Raw genomic sequence first — 21555 nt, 5'->3', positions numbered from 1 at the left:
TGATTGGTTCCAGCAACCATTGCCAGCATCTGATTTACATGGGGCAGGAATACCTAGGGGCAAGGTCAGACTTGGATACCTTTGCCACCGAAAATCCTCTGGTCTTGAGGATGAATCACTGGCCAGAGCTTGCACAGTATGCAATTGAGCTACTGGCCTGTCCTGCATCCAGCGTTCTTTCGGAACGCACCTTCAGTGCTGCTGGTGGCTTTGTTACCGATCACAGGGTGCGCCTGTCCACCGAATCAGTTGATCGACTGACCTTCATCAAGATGAATCAGTCTTGGATCACCCACAGCTACCAAGCACCTGAAGCTGATGTAACCGAATAATTTTTTTGGAAATGTCACATCCCTTCAAGACTGCCTATACTGATGCTGAGTGACTGTCCTGTTATGTTGACTGACTATCCTCTTCCTCCTCAATGATCCCGCTGATATCTTGGAAGAACATTTTTGGTTCTGGGTGATGCCACCAGCCCAATTTTTCAGCCCCTGTTTAACAGGGGCGTGTAATTACAATTTTTAATGCAATGCTTTGCAGCAGGGCTCATTCCTGCACTCCAAATAGAGTATATGGGAGAGGTTGCAGTGTCATGGCACCAGCACCAGTGCCTTTTTCCTTATACTTCACCGTCACTTTCACTGATATCCAAGGTACGCCCGTTTTTGGGCTGCGGCACTTGGGCAATTGAATTGTTCACATACCATAGGCCTTTACACACACAACCCCTCTCCTTTCCTTTTTTATTTTTTTTATTTTTAATTTTTTTTTGCATTTGCTCACTTTGCTCACACAGGGCAGTGCGTCACTCTTGTTTTATTACATATATTTGTTCACCTCTTTACATAGGGCTGTGTGTCACCCCTATTTTTATCCACACTTACGTCAAATGGGTTATCCAACAAAAACTTTATGGGCGTCTTGGTTGTGATGCCCCTGGCTGTTTGCTTCTGGGTGGGGATTGGTACGTATGGATATACCACCAATGCATGCAATAAGTTGTTGGAGATGTGGGAGGGTATAATATATACATCTATGTCCTTTTCCACTTCCCCCGACACTTTTTGGATAAGCCAATATGTCCTATTGGGCCTGTTTCCCGATACTGCATATTTGGCAGTCAATAAAATATAATTTACTATTTTTTGTACTTTATTACCACAGGTATTGTCTGCCCACCACCACACCATCGGGTGATTGTCCCTCCTTCCTCTTAGCTTAGGGGGAGGATGCGGACTCAAGTGTGACCTCTCGTAAGGCGTATTTTGTGGCCCTGTCTTGGATTGTGGTGCCTGTGGAGGAGCCCGGAGCCCTGGCTGTTGTTTTTTTTTTTTTTTTTTTATTATCATTATTTTTTTTTTTTTTCCCTTTTCTTCCAAGTGAGAAGCATTACTTGTGGAATTAAATTGTGTCGTTACTTGGATACATTTATGGGGTAAATATATATATGTATGTATGTGATGGTAATATGCCAAACATTGTGTGTAGAAAATAATTGCTATACATTTCCCTAACAGCATGTCCCTCTGAGGAAGACCCAAATGTCTGCTTCTCCTTTTTTTTTTTTTTTGTGTTTTTAATATTCTGTTGCCATAGGAGCTCATGATTTTACTGTTATGCTAAGGGGTTTTGTTCTGCCCCTTTTTGAATAAATATAATCTTTTTTACATCTCTATTCAATTGTATTACCTTTTGTCTTGCTGCCTAAAAACCCCATTCTCTGGGGAGGTTTTTTCCATTCAAAAAAAGCACCAGTGCCTAAGGACCAATTTTTAAGCCGCTGTTTAACAGGGGCATGTAATACAATTTTTGATGCAATGCTTTGCAGCAGGGCTCATTCCTGCACTCCAACTAGAGTATCTGGGAGAGGTTGCAGTGTTGTGGCACCAGCAAGCAGTGCCTAAGGCCCAATTTTTCAGCCCCTGTTTGTTTAACAGGGGCATGTAATTACAATTCTTGATATAATATTTCACAGCAGGGCCCATTCCTGTGCCATTTGAGAGTAACTGTGAGGACTTATAGTGTTGTGGCACCAGCACCACCAGCACAACCACCAAAGGCCCAATTTTTCTACCACTGTTCAACAATGGCATGTAATTACAATTCTTGATATAATTGTTCACAGCAGGGCGCTCCAGTGCCCACCAAGAGTCACTTTGAAGGCTTACAGTGTTGTGGCAACACCTTGTTCCGCCATTTCTGCAGAGCATATTGGGCAGGCCCCTACTTTCAAACATCCAACTTACAAACGTCTCCTACTTGCAAACGGAAGGAGACAAGAGGAAGTAAGATGAAAAAAGACGGATGGCAAAAAAAATTATATAGGGGTGATAACCCTTCCCTATGTTTTCCTAAAAGCTTAAAAATTGATTATTTGACTGGAGCTACACTTTAAAAAATGTACCAGTTCAAAATTAAAAACAGATTCTACTTAATACAACAAATCTACACAGTCCCTGTCTTGTTTGCACCGCCTGTATACTGCTGTTCTGAGTATATAGGGCCTGGGGGCCCCACGCCTTTCCTTTTTTTAATATGGGTACGGGATTCCCCTTAATATCCGTTCAAGACCCAAAGGGGCTGGCAATGGGCAGGGGAGTCTACCCATGCTATTTTTCTCAATGATTTTCATCCATATTGCGGAACCAGATATTACATTAAAACCGCAAGCAGTTTTAAATGACTTTTTTTCCGTTAAATGTCATTTTGTGCAGGGACGGTTCTAAACACGGGAAACACATTCCACTTCACAGGCATACTATAGACATCCCCCAGGCACGATATTTAAAAGCAATATTTCACTTTTTTTTTCACTTTAATCGGCATTAAAATCAGTGCTCCCGAAAAAAAGTTTTTTAAAAAAAAATTGGCATTGACCCATGTCCCCAAACCCTTTTTAGGACAATATCTTGCATATTAGCCACTAAAATTAGCACTTTTTATTTCGAACTTTCGAGTCCCATAGACTTCAATGGGGTTCTAAAGGTTGCATGAATTTTTGGTCCGTTCGAAAGTTCTGGTGCGAACCGAACCGGGGGGTGTTTGGCTCATCCCTACTGAGGACTAGGGATGAGCTCGGTGTTCGATTTGAACGCATTTTCGACTCGAACATCGGCCGTTCGTCTGTTCAGTGAATTCAGAACTTTGTGGACCGTTCGCACAAAATTCGTGGCACGAACGGTCCACAATGCACTATGCCACCGCAGTGCATTGCTGGCTCATGATTGGCCAAGCATGCACTGTGACCCCGCATGCTTGGCCAGGAGCCATAATTGGCCACAGGCAGATAGCCAGATAGGCAGGGACAGTGTGTTCTTTTCTCAGCCATCTGCAGGAGTTAGTGGGTGTTGTGTGCATCCAGCGCAGTATACACCTGTATCTACCCTTTATTGCTGTTGTTCTCTAATACAGCCATCTGCAGGAGTTAGTGGGTGTTGTGTGCCTCCAGCGCAGTATACACCTGTATCTACCCTTTATTGCTGGTGTTCTCTAATACAGGCATCTGCAGGAGTTAAAGTGGGTGTTGTGTGCCTCCAGTACAGTATACACCTGAAATTACCCCTCATTGCTGGTGTTGTCTGTTGCATAGCTTGCATATTAGCCTTTAAAATTAGCACTTTTGATTTTGAACGTTCGAGTCAAATAGAATAGGGTTCTAAAGTTCGTACGAATTTTAGGTCCATTCGAAGGTTCTGGTACAAACCGAACCCGGGGGGTGTTCGGCTCATCCCTACTGAGGAAATACTCTGTATTTTTACATCCTGGGGAGGACTCTATTAGTGTTCTTTCATACAGGTGTTCCGTCTGTCTGTTTGCAATCCATCCGTTGATGGATGAAAAATGGGCAAAAAAATGCCCATTTACATCCATGTCCATTTAGGAAGTGGACCTAAATGGATGTAAATGGACAAACGGTCCGTTTCTGCATTGGTTTTTGCATTGGTTGTTAGCAAGCACTTGCAGGCAACCTAACAACCTGTGACGGATGAGTCAGTGGTTGTTAAGGAGGCGGCATTCATCGGCTTCCTAACAACGATACGTCATTACTGCTATCAGTGGGCAATTACCTGCTGACAGCATAATGTTAACAAAAGAGCTAAAATATATAAAAAAAAAATGATGCGAGGTTCTCCACCCCCAATCCATACTTGGCCCTTCAGATTTTGGATGGATTTGGGAGAGGACCTCACACCAAAATGAAATGTGCTTTATGGCGAAGGAGAGGAAAATTTAAGGTTTCTATAGCATCTGCACTGAGAAAGGGTTACATCGTAACTAGTCAACCAAAGAAAAACAAACTTTTATGCCAATGATTGCAGTTTCCAGCAAATATGAATGAGAGCATTGAGAAAATTATGAAAAGAAAAAAAGGTGGAGTGTAATATGGGGAAATATAAAAATAATTGCCTTCCTGAGACACCACATCGCACACAGTAATACTCTTGTCTGAATAATAACATCTCTACACCAACGGCTATCTGACAGTACATGAGAACACTCTAATTCTGGTCCCCAGAGATAGAAGACGATGGCACCCTACTTATCAGTAATCTTTTGCCTTGGAATGCTAGGTAGGTAAAAAACACTTTTGATGTTATTACTAGAATATTTTTTAACGACAGTTTCAAAGGTTACCCTACTTCTGTAAAATAATGTCAGTAAACTAATTTGAAGGTTTAATAAATTGTAACTTTATACGTACATTTCAAACGTATAAATCTGGAAGCATACCAGATTGCTTGGAAATTATAGATAGATCTAATAAAATAGCAGGTAATATTTTAGAAATTTTACATGTTCTGTGTTTAAAATAAAACAACACATACTAGAGAATACTTTGCACACATTTGTTGTAATATAAAGGTACATAATATAATCAATGTGAAAAGCATTTTTTAAATATCTAGACATATTCATATTAGTGATCCTTCTTAAATTCCATTGATCAGCTACATGGACATCCAACACATAGGTAGTATGCATCTGTGTGAGTTAGAAATTTAAGTTTGGGAACAACACTTTTTGTGGGTCATCATTTTTACATAGTCAATTGATATTTCATGTCTACCATGTGAAAATTTAAGGTTCTGGACTATGTGAATCTAATGTTTTTGGTTATGGATATCAGGCTTACAGACCAGAGTCTAAAATAATGAGACAAACAGCAATTAAAAATTGTGCAGCTGCACATAGTAGACAGTCAGCAGTTGTCCTTGTTCTGTATGCCCTTAAAGTTGATGTAAACCCAATTGCTGAAATCTCATAAAAGTATTAACATGGTAAATTCAACTGTTTAAATCATCTTTTTAAACAAGTAATTTTATTACAAGAATACAAGATACCTGACAAATGTATCCCAGTTATTCTCCCGGAATATTACTCTGTTACATGAGCTCCTGATGGAGACTACAAGTCCCAATAGCAGCAAATATTGCATAGGCACGTGCCACTGTTGTCACCATAAGGAAATTGGTCAGGAGCAATTAATACAAGGTTGTATTAATTAAAAAAAAAATACAAGCTTGGGGGATCATCACCAGCATTCAGAATTTATAAAGAATTCAACAAGAAGAGATGTAAGGGTGCAATTAGGGCGGCTAAGATAGAACACAAAAGAAACATAGCGGAGGAGAGTAAACAAAATCCCAAGAAGGTCTATAAGTATGTAAACAGTAAAAAAGGGAGGACAGACCATATTAGCCCCATAAAGAATGAGGAAGGACATCTGGTTACAAAGGATGGGGAGATGGCAAAGGTATTGGATTTATTCTTCTCCTCTGTCTTCATGAGGGAATCAGGGGGCTTCAGTAACCAAAACTGCAGTGTTTATCCTCATGAAGCATCACAGGAAGCAACCTCATGGCTAACAGAGGCAGAGGCGGCTCTCAAATTAGGCAAATTAGGCGACCGCCTCATGCCTCGCAAATCCTAGGGGCCCCGCGGCTGCCTAATTTACCTTTACCTCACCATTTCCGGCATGTGTGAGGGCTATTTTCGTACCTTCACGCCGCCCGCAAGCTCCAGTTTTTACCGCAAAGAGAGCCGAGTCAGCCAACATCGCTCCCCACAGTCCCCGCCTGCCTGACACACACATTACTAAGTGCCGCGGAGTGAACTGAACTCGCCCTTCCTTCTCCTGCTGTGTGATGTTTCCTGTGTACACAGAGGAGGAGGGGGAAATGGAGGCTCAACACGCTGCTGAGACAAAGCTGCTCATCTGAGCCTGCCTGAACTAGTACAAGTAAGTTTCCAGAGGAGGGGGGAACAAGCTTACAGTTCACTTTGAATGATTTGGGGGGGGGGAGAGGATATGTTTTAAGGGGCACTTTAGGACTTGCGCTACAAGGGGGCTTGGATATGAAAGCCACCCCCTTAGCACATATCCTCCCCAGAAATCAAAGGGATGCTGTCTGCCACAGAGGGGGTGGCCCTTGGCATCCCACAACTGATGCGCACAATTGCTTCAGGTGCCCAAACTAGTGCCCCCCTTCCAGGCATGTTAGTGCAGCAAAGTGAAAAACACAGGAACACGCTGTGTGTTGTGTGCAATGCACGTATGACCCGGGTGCAATTTCAGCTCAATTATGTCTGCACTCTCTCTGATCATCTTCTATAGTATGTCTGCAGTCTCTGACCATCTCCTGTAGTATGTCTGCAGTCTCTGACCATCTCCAGTATCATGTCTGCAGTCTCTGACCATCTCCTGTATCATGCGTGCACACTCTCTGACCATCTCTTGTATCATGTATGCAGTCTCTGACACTGTCCTTTAGTATGGCCGCAGACTCTGACCATCTTCTGTAGTATGTCTGCAGTCTCTGACCATCTCCTGTAGTATGTCTGCAGTCTCTGACCATCTTCTGTAGTATGTCTACAGTCTATGACCATCTCTTGTATCATGTATGCAGTCTCTGACCATTTTAGATTGTCTGCAGTCACTGACCATCTCCTGTAGTATGTCTGTAGTCTCTGACCATCTCCGGTATCATGTCTGACATCTATGACCATCTCTGGTATCATGTCTGCAGTCTCTAACCAACTCCAGTATAATATCTGCAGTCTCTGACCATCTCCGGTATCATGTCTGCAGTCTCTGACCATCTCCTGTATCATGTCTGCAGTCTCTGACCATCTCCTGTGTCATGTCTGCAGTCTCTGACCATCTCCTGTATCATGTCTGCAGTCTCTGACCATCTCCCGTATCATGTCTGCAGTCTCTGACCATCTCCCGTATCATGTCTGCAGTCTCTGAGCATCTCCTGTATCATGTCCGCACTCTCTCTGACCATCTCTTGTATCATATCCGCACACTCTCTGGCCATCTCTTGTATCATGTATGCAGTCTCTGACCATTTCTTTTATCATGTATGCAGTCTCTGATTATCTTTTGTATCATGTCTGCAGTCTCTGACAGTCTCTTGTATGGTGGTCAGTAACAGCGTAGCAAGGCCAGTCTAAGGGGTGATTGCTGATGTAGGGTGCAGTGAATACAGTAAGGTAAGGGGGCACTGATATAAAGGTTCCCCGTTATATCACTAAGCCTACCCCTTTACCTTAGTGCAATCACTCTGCGGATAGTGCTCTATGGTGACCAGAGTCCTCCCCACATTAGAGTTTCCATTTTAAATGCAAGTTGGATCTCTGTGGACAATGACATAAAGGGTATCTCTGATTTAAGGTGATCTCATCACCAGAGCCCCTCCTTACATCAGAGGCCGCCCTTACACCAAAGTCTGCAACTATTAAATTATAGATATTGGAATTTCCATTCAAATTTGGCTGTTTGTGAACATCTCTGACCATCTCCTGTATCATGTCTGCAGTCTCTGACCATCTCCTGTGTCATGTCTGCAGTCTCTTACCATCTCTTGTATCTTCTCTGCAGTCTCTGACCGTCTCTTGTATGGTGGTCAGTAACGGCATAGCAAGGCCAGTCTGAGGGGCAATTGCTGATGTAGGGGGCAGTGAATACAGTAAGGTAAGGGGGCACTGATATAAAGGTTCCCATTTACATCAGTAAGCCCCCCCCCCTTTACCTTAGTGCAATCACTCAGCGGATGGTGCACTATGGTGACCAGAGTCCTCCCCACATTAGAGTTTCCAGTTTAAATGCAAGTTGGAACACTGTGGGCAATGACATAAAGGGGAACTCTGATATAAGGTGATCTCGTTACCAGAGCCCCTCCTTATATCAGAGGTCCCCCTTACACCAAAGTCTGCAACATTCCCCCTTTCATCAAATTTTCCCTTGCACTGTGAGGGGGAAACTCTGATGTAAGGGGGAACTCTGTAATGTATTATATTAACCCGACCTTCATGTAAATGGAGAAATATCGTTTTGACTCTTGTTATACCTTAAACATATTGCTAGTGCATCCGCACAAATTTATCTATATTTGTGTGCGTGTATATATATGTAGTGTATATATATTTTATTAAGGAAGAATTGGATAGAGAAAGATCTAGAAACTGTAAATTCATAGTTCATAGGATTTAAGGCTCTTTATATATGCAATTTATACCATTAATTTTTATTGCTTGAATTATTTTTCCCATTATGGGAGTTAGTGGGGCCTCATGTCTAAGGTTTGCCTAAGGCCTCACAAAGCCTAGAGCCGCCTCTGAACAGAGGACAGAATTAGAGTTAGACTTGGGAAACTTAACATTAATAAGTCACAAGGACCAGATGGCTTGCATCCGAGGGTACTTAGGGAACTCAGTCAAGTAATTGCCAGACCATTGTTCCTAATTTTTACTGACAGTCTACTGACTGGAATGGTACCAGCGGATTGGAGAAAAGCCAATGTAGTACCAATATTGAAAAAGGGCCCAAAAGACATCCCTGGAAATTACAGACCAGTTAGCCTAACATTAATAGTAGGCAAGCTCTTGGAGGGGATGATAAGGGACTATATACAAGATTTTAGTAATGAAAACTGTATCATTAGCAGTAATCAGCATGGATTCATGAAAAATCGTTCTTGATATACTAACCTTCTATGAGGAGGTGAGTTGCCATCTAGATAAAGGAAGGCCTGTAGACGTGGTGTATCTGGATTTTGCAAAAGCATTTGACACAGTTCCTCATAAATGTTTACTGTACAAAATAAGGTGTGTTGGCATAGACCATAGGGTGAGTACATGGATTGAAAACTGGCTAGAAGGGCGAGTTCAGAGGGTGGTGATAAATGGGGAGTAGTGATGAGCTTGATGTTCGTGACGAACGTAAGTTCAACTCGAACATCTGGTGTTCGCCTGTTCGCCGAACATTGAATAATATGCGGTGTTCGTGGCAAATTCAAAAGCTGTCGGAACACCGTTAAAGTCTATGGGACACTAGCATGAAAAATAAAAAAGGCTAATTTTAAAGGCTTATATGCAAGTTATTGTCATAAAAAGTGTTTGGGGACCTGAGTCCTGCCCCAGGGGACATGCATCAATGCAATTTTTTTTAGCACTTTTGATTATTCATGTTCGTGTCCCATAGAGTTTAACGGGGTTTGTGTGTTCTGCCAAATGTTTTGCCTGTTTGCATGTTCTGTTGTGAACCAAACAGGAGTGTGTTCATCCCTAATGGGGAGTACTCGGAATGGTCAGGGGTGGGTAGTGGGGTCCCCCAGGGTTCTGTGCTGGGACCAATCTTATTTATTTTGTTCATAAACGACCTGGAGGATGGGGTAAACAGCTCAGTCTCTGTATTTGCAGACTCCAGGGATAAAGTGATCATTCTTAGACATGTGCACTGACAAAAAATTTGTTCTTTTTCGTTTCATTACAAAAAAAGAAAAGTCCCCTGGGGGTGGATTTTTAAGGCACGTACGTGCCTTAAAAATTCACCCCCAGGGGACTTTTCTTTTTTTGTTATGTTCTAGGATGTGGCACAACAAATTCACGTGACCCTGTCATACCCTCTCTTCTGTTTTTCGTTTCATTCATTTTTTTCTTTTTTTGGAAATTCAGAATTTGTAGATTTGGAAATCCGAAAATTCGGATTTCCAATTTCCCTGAATTTCCGAATTTTCTAATTTCCGAATTTCTGGATCTTCTGAATTTCCGAATTTTCAAATGTTCGAGTTCCGAATTTCTGAAAATTTGAAAATCTGAAAAAAAGAAAGTCAGTAAAATTTGAAATAATAACTAACTAATAATAACTATTAAATTATAGGTATTGGAATTTCCATTCAAATTTGGCTGTTTGTGAATGTAACAAATACAAATTTATCTGAGGTTACAAATTATCCGAAATAACGAATGCCACATCTAAACAAATGGAATGGAACAAATTTTTGAATTTCTGAAATTTTTGAATTTCTGAAATTTTTGAATTTCGGAAATTTTTGAATTTCGGAAATTTTTGAATTTCGGAAATTTTTGAATTTCGGAAATTTTCCAATTTCCGATTTTCAAATTTCTGAATTTTTGAAATGTCGAATTTCTGAATTTTTGAATTTCCGAAGTTTTCCAATTTCCGAAGTTTTCCAATTTCCAAAATTTTCGAATTTTGGAATTTCCTAAATTTTCGAATTTTGGAATTTCTGAAATTTTGAATTTCCAAATTTAGAATTTCCGAATTTCACATTTTCAAATTTCTGAACTTCCGAATTTCCAAAATTTCAAATTTCTGAATTTTCCAATTTCTGAAATTTTCCAATTTCTGAAATTTCAAATTTCCGCATTTTCCAATTTCTGAAATTTTCCAATTTCCGAACAAATTGCACATGTCTAATAAATCTCTTGTTCTACAAAACTCTGGTCCGAACACAACTGGCGTATGCTGTTCTGGGCACCAGTCCTCAAGAAGAATGCACTAGAAATGGAACGAGTACAAAGAAGGGCAACAAAGCTAATAAAGGGTCTGCAGGATACAGTATTAGTTATGAGGAAAGGTTGCGAGCACTGAACTTATTCTCTCTGGAGAAGAGACGCTTGAGAGGGGATATGATTTTAATTTACAAATACCATACTGTTGACCCCACAATAGGGATGACTTTTTCATGGAAGGGAGTTTAACAAGACACGTGGCCACTCATTAAAATTAGAAGAAAATAGGTTTAACCTTAAACTGGGTAGAGGGTCCTTTACTGTAAGAGCGGCAAGGATGTGGAATTATAGAAAAGGGTATTCCTACGCAAAAAGGAGGAATTCATAACTAATGTACAGCTGCACACACTGAAGGGAAATGTCTGAACCCACACAAACAGAATATAAAAAGAATAGTGGTGCGCTGAATTAAATATCCATTAAATCATTAATATCTAAATGAATGTGCAAAATCAATCTGAAACGGAATTGTTGAATAACAGAATATAGTGTAGAACTTATAAAAGCAAATAAGGCAAATATCAATACATGAATAACCAATGTAAACAGGTTAATGAATAAATCAAGCAAGAAAAAATTCCAAAGGGAAAGAAAATTAATATGAGCCTGCGTGCTGGAAAATCTCTGATTATATAAAATGTGATCCCAAAGTGTCAACAGTGCATACATTAAATAAATTAATGTGCAATAATTATAATAAATACTCAATAATGTGCCATAATTAGAATAAATACTCAATAATATAATAAATTCATAAAAAATAATCAATATCCAAAAACTACATGGAATATATTCAAAAGTGCAAAGTGCATTTGAAATTAGTGTCCAACATCCAAAAGTGCTTCGGTGCCTGTAAACATCAATCAGCAAAAGGTGCTATAAGTGATGGGTGTCCCGTGCGATCCTGCATGGTAGGTAAATGGGTGTCCCCTTACCTTACTGCTGTAAGGTTACAGCGTGGATATGGATATCTTTATAATCTTTATGGTCCCCTTTAGGTTTCCTATGGTGGCCCCTCAGATCCTGATGAATATGTTTTCCTGCCTGTTTTCGGCAGCGTGAGGTCCCTTTAAGGATGGCCTGGGGATGCTCGGGGTGGGCAGGATGAAATGGTTTCACCAAAATATTGCATGGAATGGCAAAAGCAAAGAAGGGGAATACCTCATAGTGTAGTAATTTCAAACATATATTTATTGGTTTAAAACAAGGTTTAAAAGTAAGTACTCACAAACAAAGAAACAAGCAAATGGTATACAAACGAGCAGCGAGCTCGATCGGAACGTCATTTCCGGCAGCAGTCCCGACGCGTGTTCGTCCCGGGTCACGTGACTTCATCAGGGGATAACTGATGCCAGTGAATAGTGTCTTTTATATAGTAATCTAGCGGCCATATCTAGAGTCCCGATCACCGGAAATGACGCGACGGCCATATTGTAATGGCGCAGGTCGCCGGAGATGGACCGGCGGCCATCTTAATGGTGGAAGGGATGTAAACATCCGGTGGCACACTCGTGGAAGTCATACAGCGGAGAGATACATCACCGGAAGTGCCCCGAGTCCATATTGGTAGAGGTGAACGACAAAAATAAATATAAAAATAAGATTAAAACGAACACAGCAGCACGAAAAGGCCAAAAAGGGGGAAATAAAAATGGTTATTTTGACTTGCTCATATAGAGTTGATTCATAATGATAAATAACCAGCGATAAAAAATAATAAACAAAAATTAAAATGTGGACAATATAAAAAGTCCTATATTCAGTTATTAGGAAACAAAAAAAAATGTAATTTTTTTTATATATAATTGATAAAAAGTAGTTTTTTTTAATGAATATATTCATATAAGAAACAACCTGGAATGACGTTTGATTACAGCGATAAAAATATATATATGGGAAAAGATGAATATATCAATAATATTTAATAATGCATAAAACCACTTAATACATGAAGAGGAATAGAATTCTATTTTAAAGGACCCATAAATACAAGAAATAGTTACATAGTTACATAGTTAGTCAGGTTGAAAAAAGACACAAGTCCATCCAGTTCAACCTTAAAAACAAATAAATAAAATAAAAAATAATCGTACAATCCAGATACCCAATTTTATGCCCACAATTGATCCAGAGGAAGGCGAAAAAAAAACCCAGCAGAGCTTGCTCCAATTTGCTACAGCAGGGGAAAAAAATTCCTTCCTGATCCCCCAAGAGGAACGAGTACAAAGAAGGGCAACAAAGCTAATAAAGGGTCTGCAGGATACAGTATTAGTTATGAGGAAAGGTTGCGAGCACTGAACTTATTCTCTCTGGAGAAGAGACGCTTGAGAGGGGATATGATTTTAATTTACAAATACCATACTGTTGACCCCACAATAGGGATGACTTTTTCATGGAAGGGAGTTTAACAAGACACGTGGCCACTCATTAAAATTAGAAGAAAATAGGTTTAACCTTAAACTGGGTAGAGGGTCCTTTACTGTAAGAGCGGCAAGGATGTGGAATTATAGAAAAGGGTATTCCTACGCAAAAAGGAGGAATTCATAACTAATGTACAGCTGCACACACTGAAGGGAAATGTCTGAACCCACACAAACAGAATATAAAAAGAATAGTGGTGCGCTGAATTAAATATCCATTAAATCATTAATATCTAAATGAATGTGCAAAATCAATCTGAAACGGAATTGTTGAATAACAGAATATAGTGTAGAACTTATAAAAGCAAATAAGGCAAATATCAATACATGAATAACCAATGTAAACAGGTTAATGAATAAATCAAGCAAGAAAAAATTCCAAAGGGAAAGAAAATTAATATGAGCCTGCGTGCTGGAAAATCTCTGATTATATAAAATGTGATCCCAAAGTGTCAACAGTGCATACATTAAATAAATTAATGTGCAATAATTATAATAAATACTCAATAATGTGCCATAATTAGAATAAATACTCAATAATATAATAAATTCATAAAAAATAATCAATATCCAAAAACTACATGGAATATATTCAAAAGTGCAAAGTGCATTTGAAATTAGTAAACCTGTAGACTTTACCTTACACATGAGCCGTGTGTGGAACTGTATCGAATGCTTTTGCAAAATCCAAGTATACCACGTCCACTGCCACCCCTCTGTCCAAAGTTTTACTTACCTCCTCATAAAAAGAAATCAGATTTGTCTGACAACTTCTGTCTTTCATGAATCCATGTTGTCTGTTGCTTAAAGTGTTCTTGTTCAGCAAGAACTCGTCGATGTGGTCTTTTATTAAACGCTCCAGTATCTTCCCAGCTATAGAAGTTAAGCTAACAGGTCTATAGTTACTTGGTAAAGACTTTGATCCCTTTTTAAATATAGGCACCACGTTCAAATATATATATAAAAATAGAGGGCCCAAAAAAAAAGATTGTCAACGAGAATAGAAAAAAGAAAGGAGAGGGGGGTAAGTTGCTCTTCAGAGGGCTAGTAAAAAACGGTACTAGAAAGAAAATATATATATATTTTCTTAAAAATCACTGATAAAACAATTAAGGTCAAATTCGACATTCAGGCCTTGTGGTACAAAAGTGTCTAACATGAAGATCCACTTTGATTCAAGCTGACTTAGGGTTCGCACTTTGTGCCTGCCCCGCCAGTGTTTCACATATGGTTCGATGCCCCAAAATTTCAGGTGTCTAGGGTCTTTGTTATGGTGGGTAGCAAAGTGTTTAGATACACTATGCTTATCGAAGCCATTCATTATATTTTGTACGTGTTCCTTAATCCGAACCTTGAGTGGTCTCTTAGTGCGGCCTACATATTGGAGTCTGCAACTGCATTCTAGGGCATATACTGCCCCAATGGTATTGCAGCAAATAAATTCCTTGATCTCGTAGGTTTCTCCAGTACTTGTTGAACTGAAATCTTTCTTTCTTTCATTTGGATGTTTAGTTCTAATACATGCATAGTATTTGCTACAGGGATAGAAACCTTTTCTTGTAAAGAATGTTAGCCCTCTGCCTGGGGGGGGTCGGGAATATTTTTTACAATTTTATCCCTAATAGTCGGTGCTCTTCCATACATGAACTTTGGACAAATAAGGAGGATTTCATGCAGGCGTGCATCTGCATGCAGTATGTTCCAGTTCCGTTTGATAATCCTCTAAATTTGTTTATATTGTGCACTATAGTCAAGGATAATTGGTACTGTATCTTGCATTATTTTAGTGTTTGATTTATCTTTAAGCAAGTCTTTACGATCCATTTTTGCAACCTCTATAATTCTTCTCTCGATCTGAACTTCCAATGCAACTTATCTTTTTCTATGAACTTTTGTTTCATGATGTTAGCTTGTATGTTAAAAGATTCTTTCTGTGTACAATTGCATCTAAGCCGCATTATCTGGCCTTTAGGTATATTATACAGCCAATTTTTATGATGACAACTGTCTAGAGGCAAATAGCTGTTATGATCTACACTTTTTGAAGTGTGTTTTAGAGAGGAGTCTTCTGTTTTCTTGCATAATTGTCAAATCTAGGAACATGATTGCTTTATCACTGATTTCCCTTGAAAGTTTGATGTTTCTATCGTTTTCATTAAGCTCTTCTAGAAAGCTGTTGAGTCTTGTTTGTTCGCCTTTCCATAGGATAATAATATCATCAATATATCTCTTATAAATGAACAATTGGCCTGGCATCATAGTATAAATTCGTTCTTCTTCCCATTGGGCCATAAAGAGCACAGCCATGCTGGGAGTGAATTTGGCTCCCATGGCTACTCCAGTCTTTTGATGATAATAGGTACGATTAAACCAAGAATAACTATTTTTGAGACAAAAATCGAGGCATTTTACAAGATATTTTCATGGTACATGAGTGCATGGTATATGAGTATATTTTCTAAGTCCCCACTTGACTGCTTTGCACGCTTGATGATGTGAAATAATCGTGTATAGTGAAGAAACATCGGCTGTTGCTAGCCACCAAGGCTCTCTATCTGTTGGTATATCTTCTAATAACTGTAAGACATGTTTAGTATCGCGTAAATACGCTTGTGTTTTTTGTACGACCGGTTGACACTTTGGGATCACATTTTATATAATCAGAGATTTTCCAGCACGCAGGCTCATATTAATTTTCTTTCCCTTTGGAATTTTTTCTTGCTTGATTTATTCATTAACCAGTTTACATTGGTTATTCACGTATTGATATGTGCCTTATTTGCTTTTATAAGTTCTACACTATATTCTGTTATTCAACAATTCCGTTTCAGATTGATTTTGCACATTCACTTCGATATTATTGATTTCATGGATATTTAATTCAGCGCACCACTATTCTTTTTATAAGGATGTGGAATTCCCTTCCACAGGTGGTGGTCTCAACAGGGGGGGGGGAATTTATAGTTTCAAGAAACTATTAGATAATCACCTGAACAACCTCAACATACATGGATATACAATGTAATACTGACATATAATCACACACATGGGATGGATTTGACAGATTTATGTCATTTTTCAACCTCACCTACTATGTAACTATGTGCAGCCAATAATGGAATAAAAACATGTACACAGGAAGTGGCTTGAAGAGGATGCAAGAGATCAACAGAAATGCAAAAACAGATGAAAAACAGTACTTCATTTTTCTTAATTAAACCTTTTGAAAGTGAAAAATAATCCCTGACAGCATAAGTAATTGTATTTCTCTTATCTTTAAGAGTTGTCCCTCGCTGCTCTCAAAGCAAGACACATTGGCTGGTGTGTGACATCAATAAGTGAATATAAAAAGTGTAAAGAGCTGACAAAATCTTGTAAGGCTCCAGACCTCACGCTTATCTGTGTGAAGAAATCCACTGTGGAAGAGTGCTTCACTGCTATTAAAGTAAGTGTTTTCGGGAAATTATATTAATTAAAGTTTTAGTAAACGCTAAAAAATATTTTTTAATGGATCTCCTGCAGATTGAGGTCATATTCTGCTGGTATGGAGTACAGACTTACCTTTCAGTTGAAGCCAGTGGCGGCCCATCCATAAGGGGGCATGGGTGCCGCCTCCCCTATCTGTGCATCCATGCGTCCAGCCTCAGCTACATATCAGTGGCGCTGGACCATGGATTCCAATAGGGGGGTGTTTTTTTGAAGCACCTGATTAGAGTCAGAGGCTCTAATAGGCTTCAAAAAAGGGTGTCCTCTGTGCGCAGAGCATTGATCTCTGAACCCACCCAGTTGTCTCACCAATTAGGAGACAGGTCTGTGAGACCTGTTTCCCGATTGGCCAAAGCCTATTGGATGCCTAGCGCTTTGGCAGAAGAGGAAACACACAGCAGAGGAAGCTGGAGGAGCGGACCCCTGAGCTGCTGCGGCCACTGCCCGCACTCCCAGAGAGGAGGAAAGGACATCACAGCCCCACCACACGAGTGGGTAAGTGCCGGACCGCCTGTGCGGGGGGGGGGGCATTTCAGTGGGGGGTGAAAAGGAGAACCTACCAGGCACCACTGGTTAGAGCTCTCCAGCACTGAGCTGTCACCACTGCCATTTTCACTTGGTTCCCTAATGGGTTCCTGCTCTCCAGCTATTTGTAGCAGGGGCTACTGCACATGCACGGGTGATGTCATCAGCTGTTACCAATGTGAATTAATCTTTGAAATGGAACACGTTTATAAGATATTCACATACAAGTTTATAATAACAGTTTACTACTGCTTTGAGCTTGGTTTAACAAATAGAAAATCTTTATTAAAATCTCCTGCACAGTGGCGTACCAATGGGGGGATAGTCAGCCCTGGGTGCCACACATTAAGAGGTTGTCAGTCTGGTGAAACTTAGGGGTGGCAGGCAGGCCTAGATTAGTTATAGGGCACACCAGGCACTTGCCCGGTGGGCCGGGGTTGCCGGGCCACTACAGGCTCCTGGTCTGGTATCTGCAGGTGGAGCAGTGCAAAAAATATGGCCGCACACCTACTTTGAAACTGCAGGCTGGGCTCAGGCAGGCTCGTTGGGAAAGACTCAAGAGTTGGGCAGGCTTAGCAAGGGCTTGGAGGGGGCTGGGTGGGTGGATCATCACTGAGCGGCGGGACTGAGGAGTCACAGCGCGGGCTGCTCTACCATTGGGCTAACTGACCTTCCTACACAGTACTGGGTACGCCACAAATGATACAGCAGAGTGTTCAGCAGCTTTGCCCTGGGCCCTGTCACACTGACCTTGAAAACCAACATCTGTGACATGGACTGGGTCGGGGGGCAGGAAAATAACATGTATATGCAGACAAAAATCTTCTAAATCAGAATTGAACTATACGTGTTCTCTTCCCTGTGAGTTGAAACCTAATAATCCAGTGTAAGATTAGAGTGATCTTTTGTGTGAGGCCCCCTAGAACGGCAATCTCTGACCATCTCTTCACAGTCTATGGGGGGGTGGAGGGGTGGTTAGGTGCCAGATATAGGATCTGCCCCAGGTGCCAAATGCTCTAGGTACGCCCCTGCTCCTACACATCATTTTCAAAGTTAACAAAGCTTCAATCAGCTATGTGAACTATCAATAGCTCTGTGTTGTTTTATTTGTAAAATGCTTATATCATGCAGTACTTTACAGCAGCCTTTCTTAACCAAGGTTCTTTCAGAAATGAACAGTCTCTGAATATATACAGTGCCTTGAAAAAGTATTCCTACCACTTGAAATTTTCCACAGTTACAGTCAACAACATAAATGTATTTTATTGGGATTTAATGTGATAGACCAGTGATGGCGAACCTTGGCACCCCAGATGTTTTGGAACTACATTTTCCATGATGCTCAACTACACTGCAGAGTGCATGAGCATCATGGGAAATGTAGTTCCAAAACATCTGGGGTGCCAAGGTTCGCCATCACTGTGATAGACCAACACAAAGTTATACATAATTGTGAAGTGAATGGAAAATTATATATAGTTTTCCAAATGTTTTACAAATATATATGTGAAAAGTGTGGCGTGCACACTTGTATTCAGCCCCCCTGAGTCAATACTTTGTAGAACCACCTTTCACTGAAATTACAGCTGCAAGTTTTTTTGGGGATGTCTCTACCAGCTTTGCACATCTAGAGAGTGATATTTTTGCCCATTCTTTGCAAAATATTTCAAGTTCAGGCAGATTGGATAGCGAGCGTCTGTGAACAGCAACTTTCAAAACTTGCCACAGATTCTCAATTGGATTTAGGTCTGGACTTTGACTGGGCCATTCTAACACGTGAATATGCTTTGATCTAAGGACAACGGAGGGGGAGAGATTTGGGACTTTAAATGAAGTACAGTTAAGTACCTCCATCCCGGTAATTAATACGCATATAAAAAGGGAAGTTTGGGACTTTAAATGAAGCACTTGGATAGTAAACGACAAAATTATTTCATTGGACCATATTAATTTATTTAATTGAATGTTCAAAGGAACTACTCATTATAAATAAGTCCAATTGAAGATATATATAAATAATGATACAGAAGAAACATAGTATATGACATAATGTATAGTATCCACAAGTAATCATACATAACAGTAATAGATAAGTTGGTTAGGTAATATGGCAAAATGATGCCCATGACAGCATATCCGACATCAACACATGTATGCACATGATAGAAAAGCATCCCATAATTGTAAACAAAATTTGTAATAAATGGTCAAGGACTTCTAAATAAGTAATTCGAAACTTATAAATGTGGTTTCGTATACAGGTATAACCCGAGCATCAAAATACAAAGCTCGACGCGTTTCGTGGGTATCTCCCCACTCATCAGGAGCAGATGCTACCACAGAGTTTCTATAAAAAAATAAAATAAAATAAAAATTATACAAATAATATACTGACCAATAAATTAAGATAGTAAGTACATAAAACTATGTTATGGATAGATATTTTGGTTAGGGCAGACTCACCAGTCCAGGCGTCAAATGCAACGCACAGCGATGGGCGCCAGGCGGGCCAGGGACAAAACCCACTATGCGGGCACTGAGGCGGCAAATAAATGGATACGATATCTGGCACAGAAGAAGTGTATCAGCATGAGAGAGTGTGCTAAATGGTGTTAATACTAAGAAAAGTAAAAGTGAAAAATAGAAAAATCAGTCCACAACAAACTTCGCAAGATGATGCACACAAGGCAGAGTGAAGATGAGTAGGGGTTATATAAAAAATAGCTGACATATTGAAAACAGAAAAAGTATGGAAGGGTTGAAAAGAATGAGTGTGTAGGAGTGTGTGGGAGTGTGAGTGCAGGGGATAAGATTAATGTGATAATGAAGAGTAAGGTAAGTGTAGGTAGTAATAACCAAAGAGGGATAATTGATAAACGATAAACACAGGATGTGTCAGTAAGGATAAAAAGAAAGAAAAAAAAAAAAAAAAAAATAAAAAAAACAGATGAAAAAGGTGGACAAGTATGTACCATGATAACGATCCTGGAACAACAGCCGGCTGACCAGCCAACTGATGTGTTCAAGCCCCATACAGAGAATGGCCAGACAAGCAGCCATCCCCGAGGGGGGTTTAAATATGCCGCCAACGCCATGTGCGTGAGACTGGGTGGGAGGGGCCGCGCCCAGCCCCGGTCATCAACCAGCGACAGGCACATTAACCCCCTCCCTTCCCGGAAACACGGAGAATGGAGAGACCGAAAACGCCGGCGTGATGTCGTTCAAACGAACGTTACATGCACGGCGTAGATAACATGGCGTTGATGCGCAGAGTGGAGTCCGCCCGAACCTCCCAATCAAAACGAAAGGGGAGGAGGGGAGGACCCGCTGGCGCATCACAGTGCCCACAAGAAAGAAAAGACCAAGTACCGCCCAACCTCCCAATCGCCTCATGCGGAGCACAATAGGCCGGCCAGTGGGTATACGTCAAACCTTAATAACTGAATATCCATCTACGGCATATTAAACGGTGTCGGTAAATGCTGTCATTATACAGTATGTGCATGAATAGAAGAATATAATAAATATATGTAGATACAAACAATTCAGTATCAAGAAAAACACTATGTTAACAGTTTTGACACAGGGAAGGTAGGGGAACACTACCAAACCCTTTTTTATCCAAGTGCTTCCATCCCGGTATATATGAAATATAGACAACGGAGGGGGAGAGATTTGGGACTTTAAATGAAGTACAGTTAAGTACCTCCATCCCGGTAATTAATACGCATATAAAAAGGGAAGTTTGGGACTTTAAATGAAGCACTTGGATAGTAAACGACAAAATTATTTCATTGGACCATATTAATTTATTTAATTGAATGTTCAAAGGAACTACTCATTATAAATAAGTCCAATTGAAGATATATATAAATAATGATACAGAAGAAACATAGTATATGACATAATGTATAGTATCCACAAGTAATCATACATAACAGTAATAGATAAGTTGGTTAGGTAATATGGCAAAATGATGCCCATGACAGCATATCCGACATCAACACATGTATGCACATGATAGAAAAGCATCCCATAATTGTAAACAAAATTTGTAATAAATGGTCAAGGACTTCTAAATAAGTAATTCGAAACTTATAAATGTGGTTTCGTATACAGGTATAACCCGAGCATCAAAATACAAAGCTCGACGCGTTTCGTGGGTATCTCCCCACTCATCAGGAGCAGATGCTACCACAGAGTTTCTATAAAAAAATAAAATAAAATAAAAATTATACAAATAATATACTGACCAATAAATTAAGATAGTAAGTACATAAAACTATGTTATGGATAGATA

General features: G+C 40.0%; 1 protein-coding gene across 1 annotated transcript in view; it reads left to right on the top strand.

Moving 5' to 3' along the window:
* Positions 1-4418: 4418 nt before the first annotated feature.
* The window catches only part of TF (transferrin), a 78354-nt gene continuing 61217 nt past the window's right edge, over positions 4419-21555 (top strand). Inside the window, exons 1-2 of the mRNA XM_077488660.1 lie at positions 4419-4574; positions 16526-16689. Coding sequence (XP_077344786.1) covers positions 4532-4574; positions 16526-16689 — 207 coding nt within the window. The 5' untranslated portion in view covers positions 4419-4531. The remainder of the gene's footprint in view (positions 4575-16525; positions 16690-21555) is intronic.

This window comes from Lithobates pipiens, unplaced genomic scaffold (assembly GCF_037356315.1).
Source record: "Lithobates pipiens isolate NorthernLeopardFrog02 unplaced genomic scaffold, aLitPip1_a1.2 Scaffold_18, whole genome shotgun sequence".
Classification (NCBI taxonomy): domain Eukaryota; kingdom Metazoa; phylum Chordata; class Amphibia; order Anura; family Ranidae; genus Lithobates; species Lithobates pipiens.
Note: the sequence above shows the minus strand (reverse complement) of the source record. Positions and strands in the feature narration are given on the sequence as shown.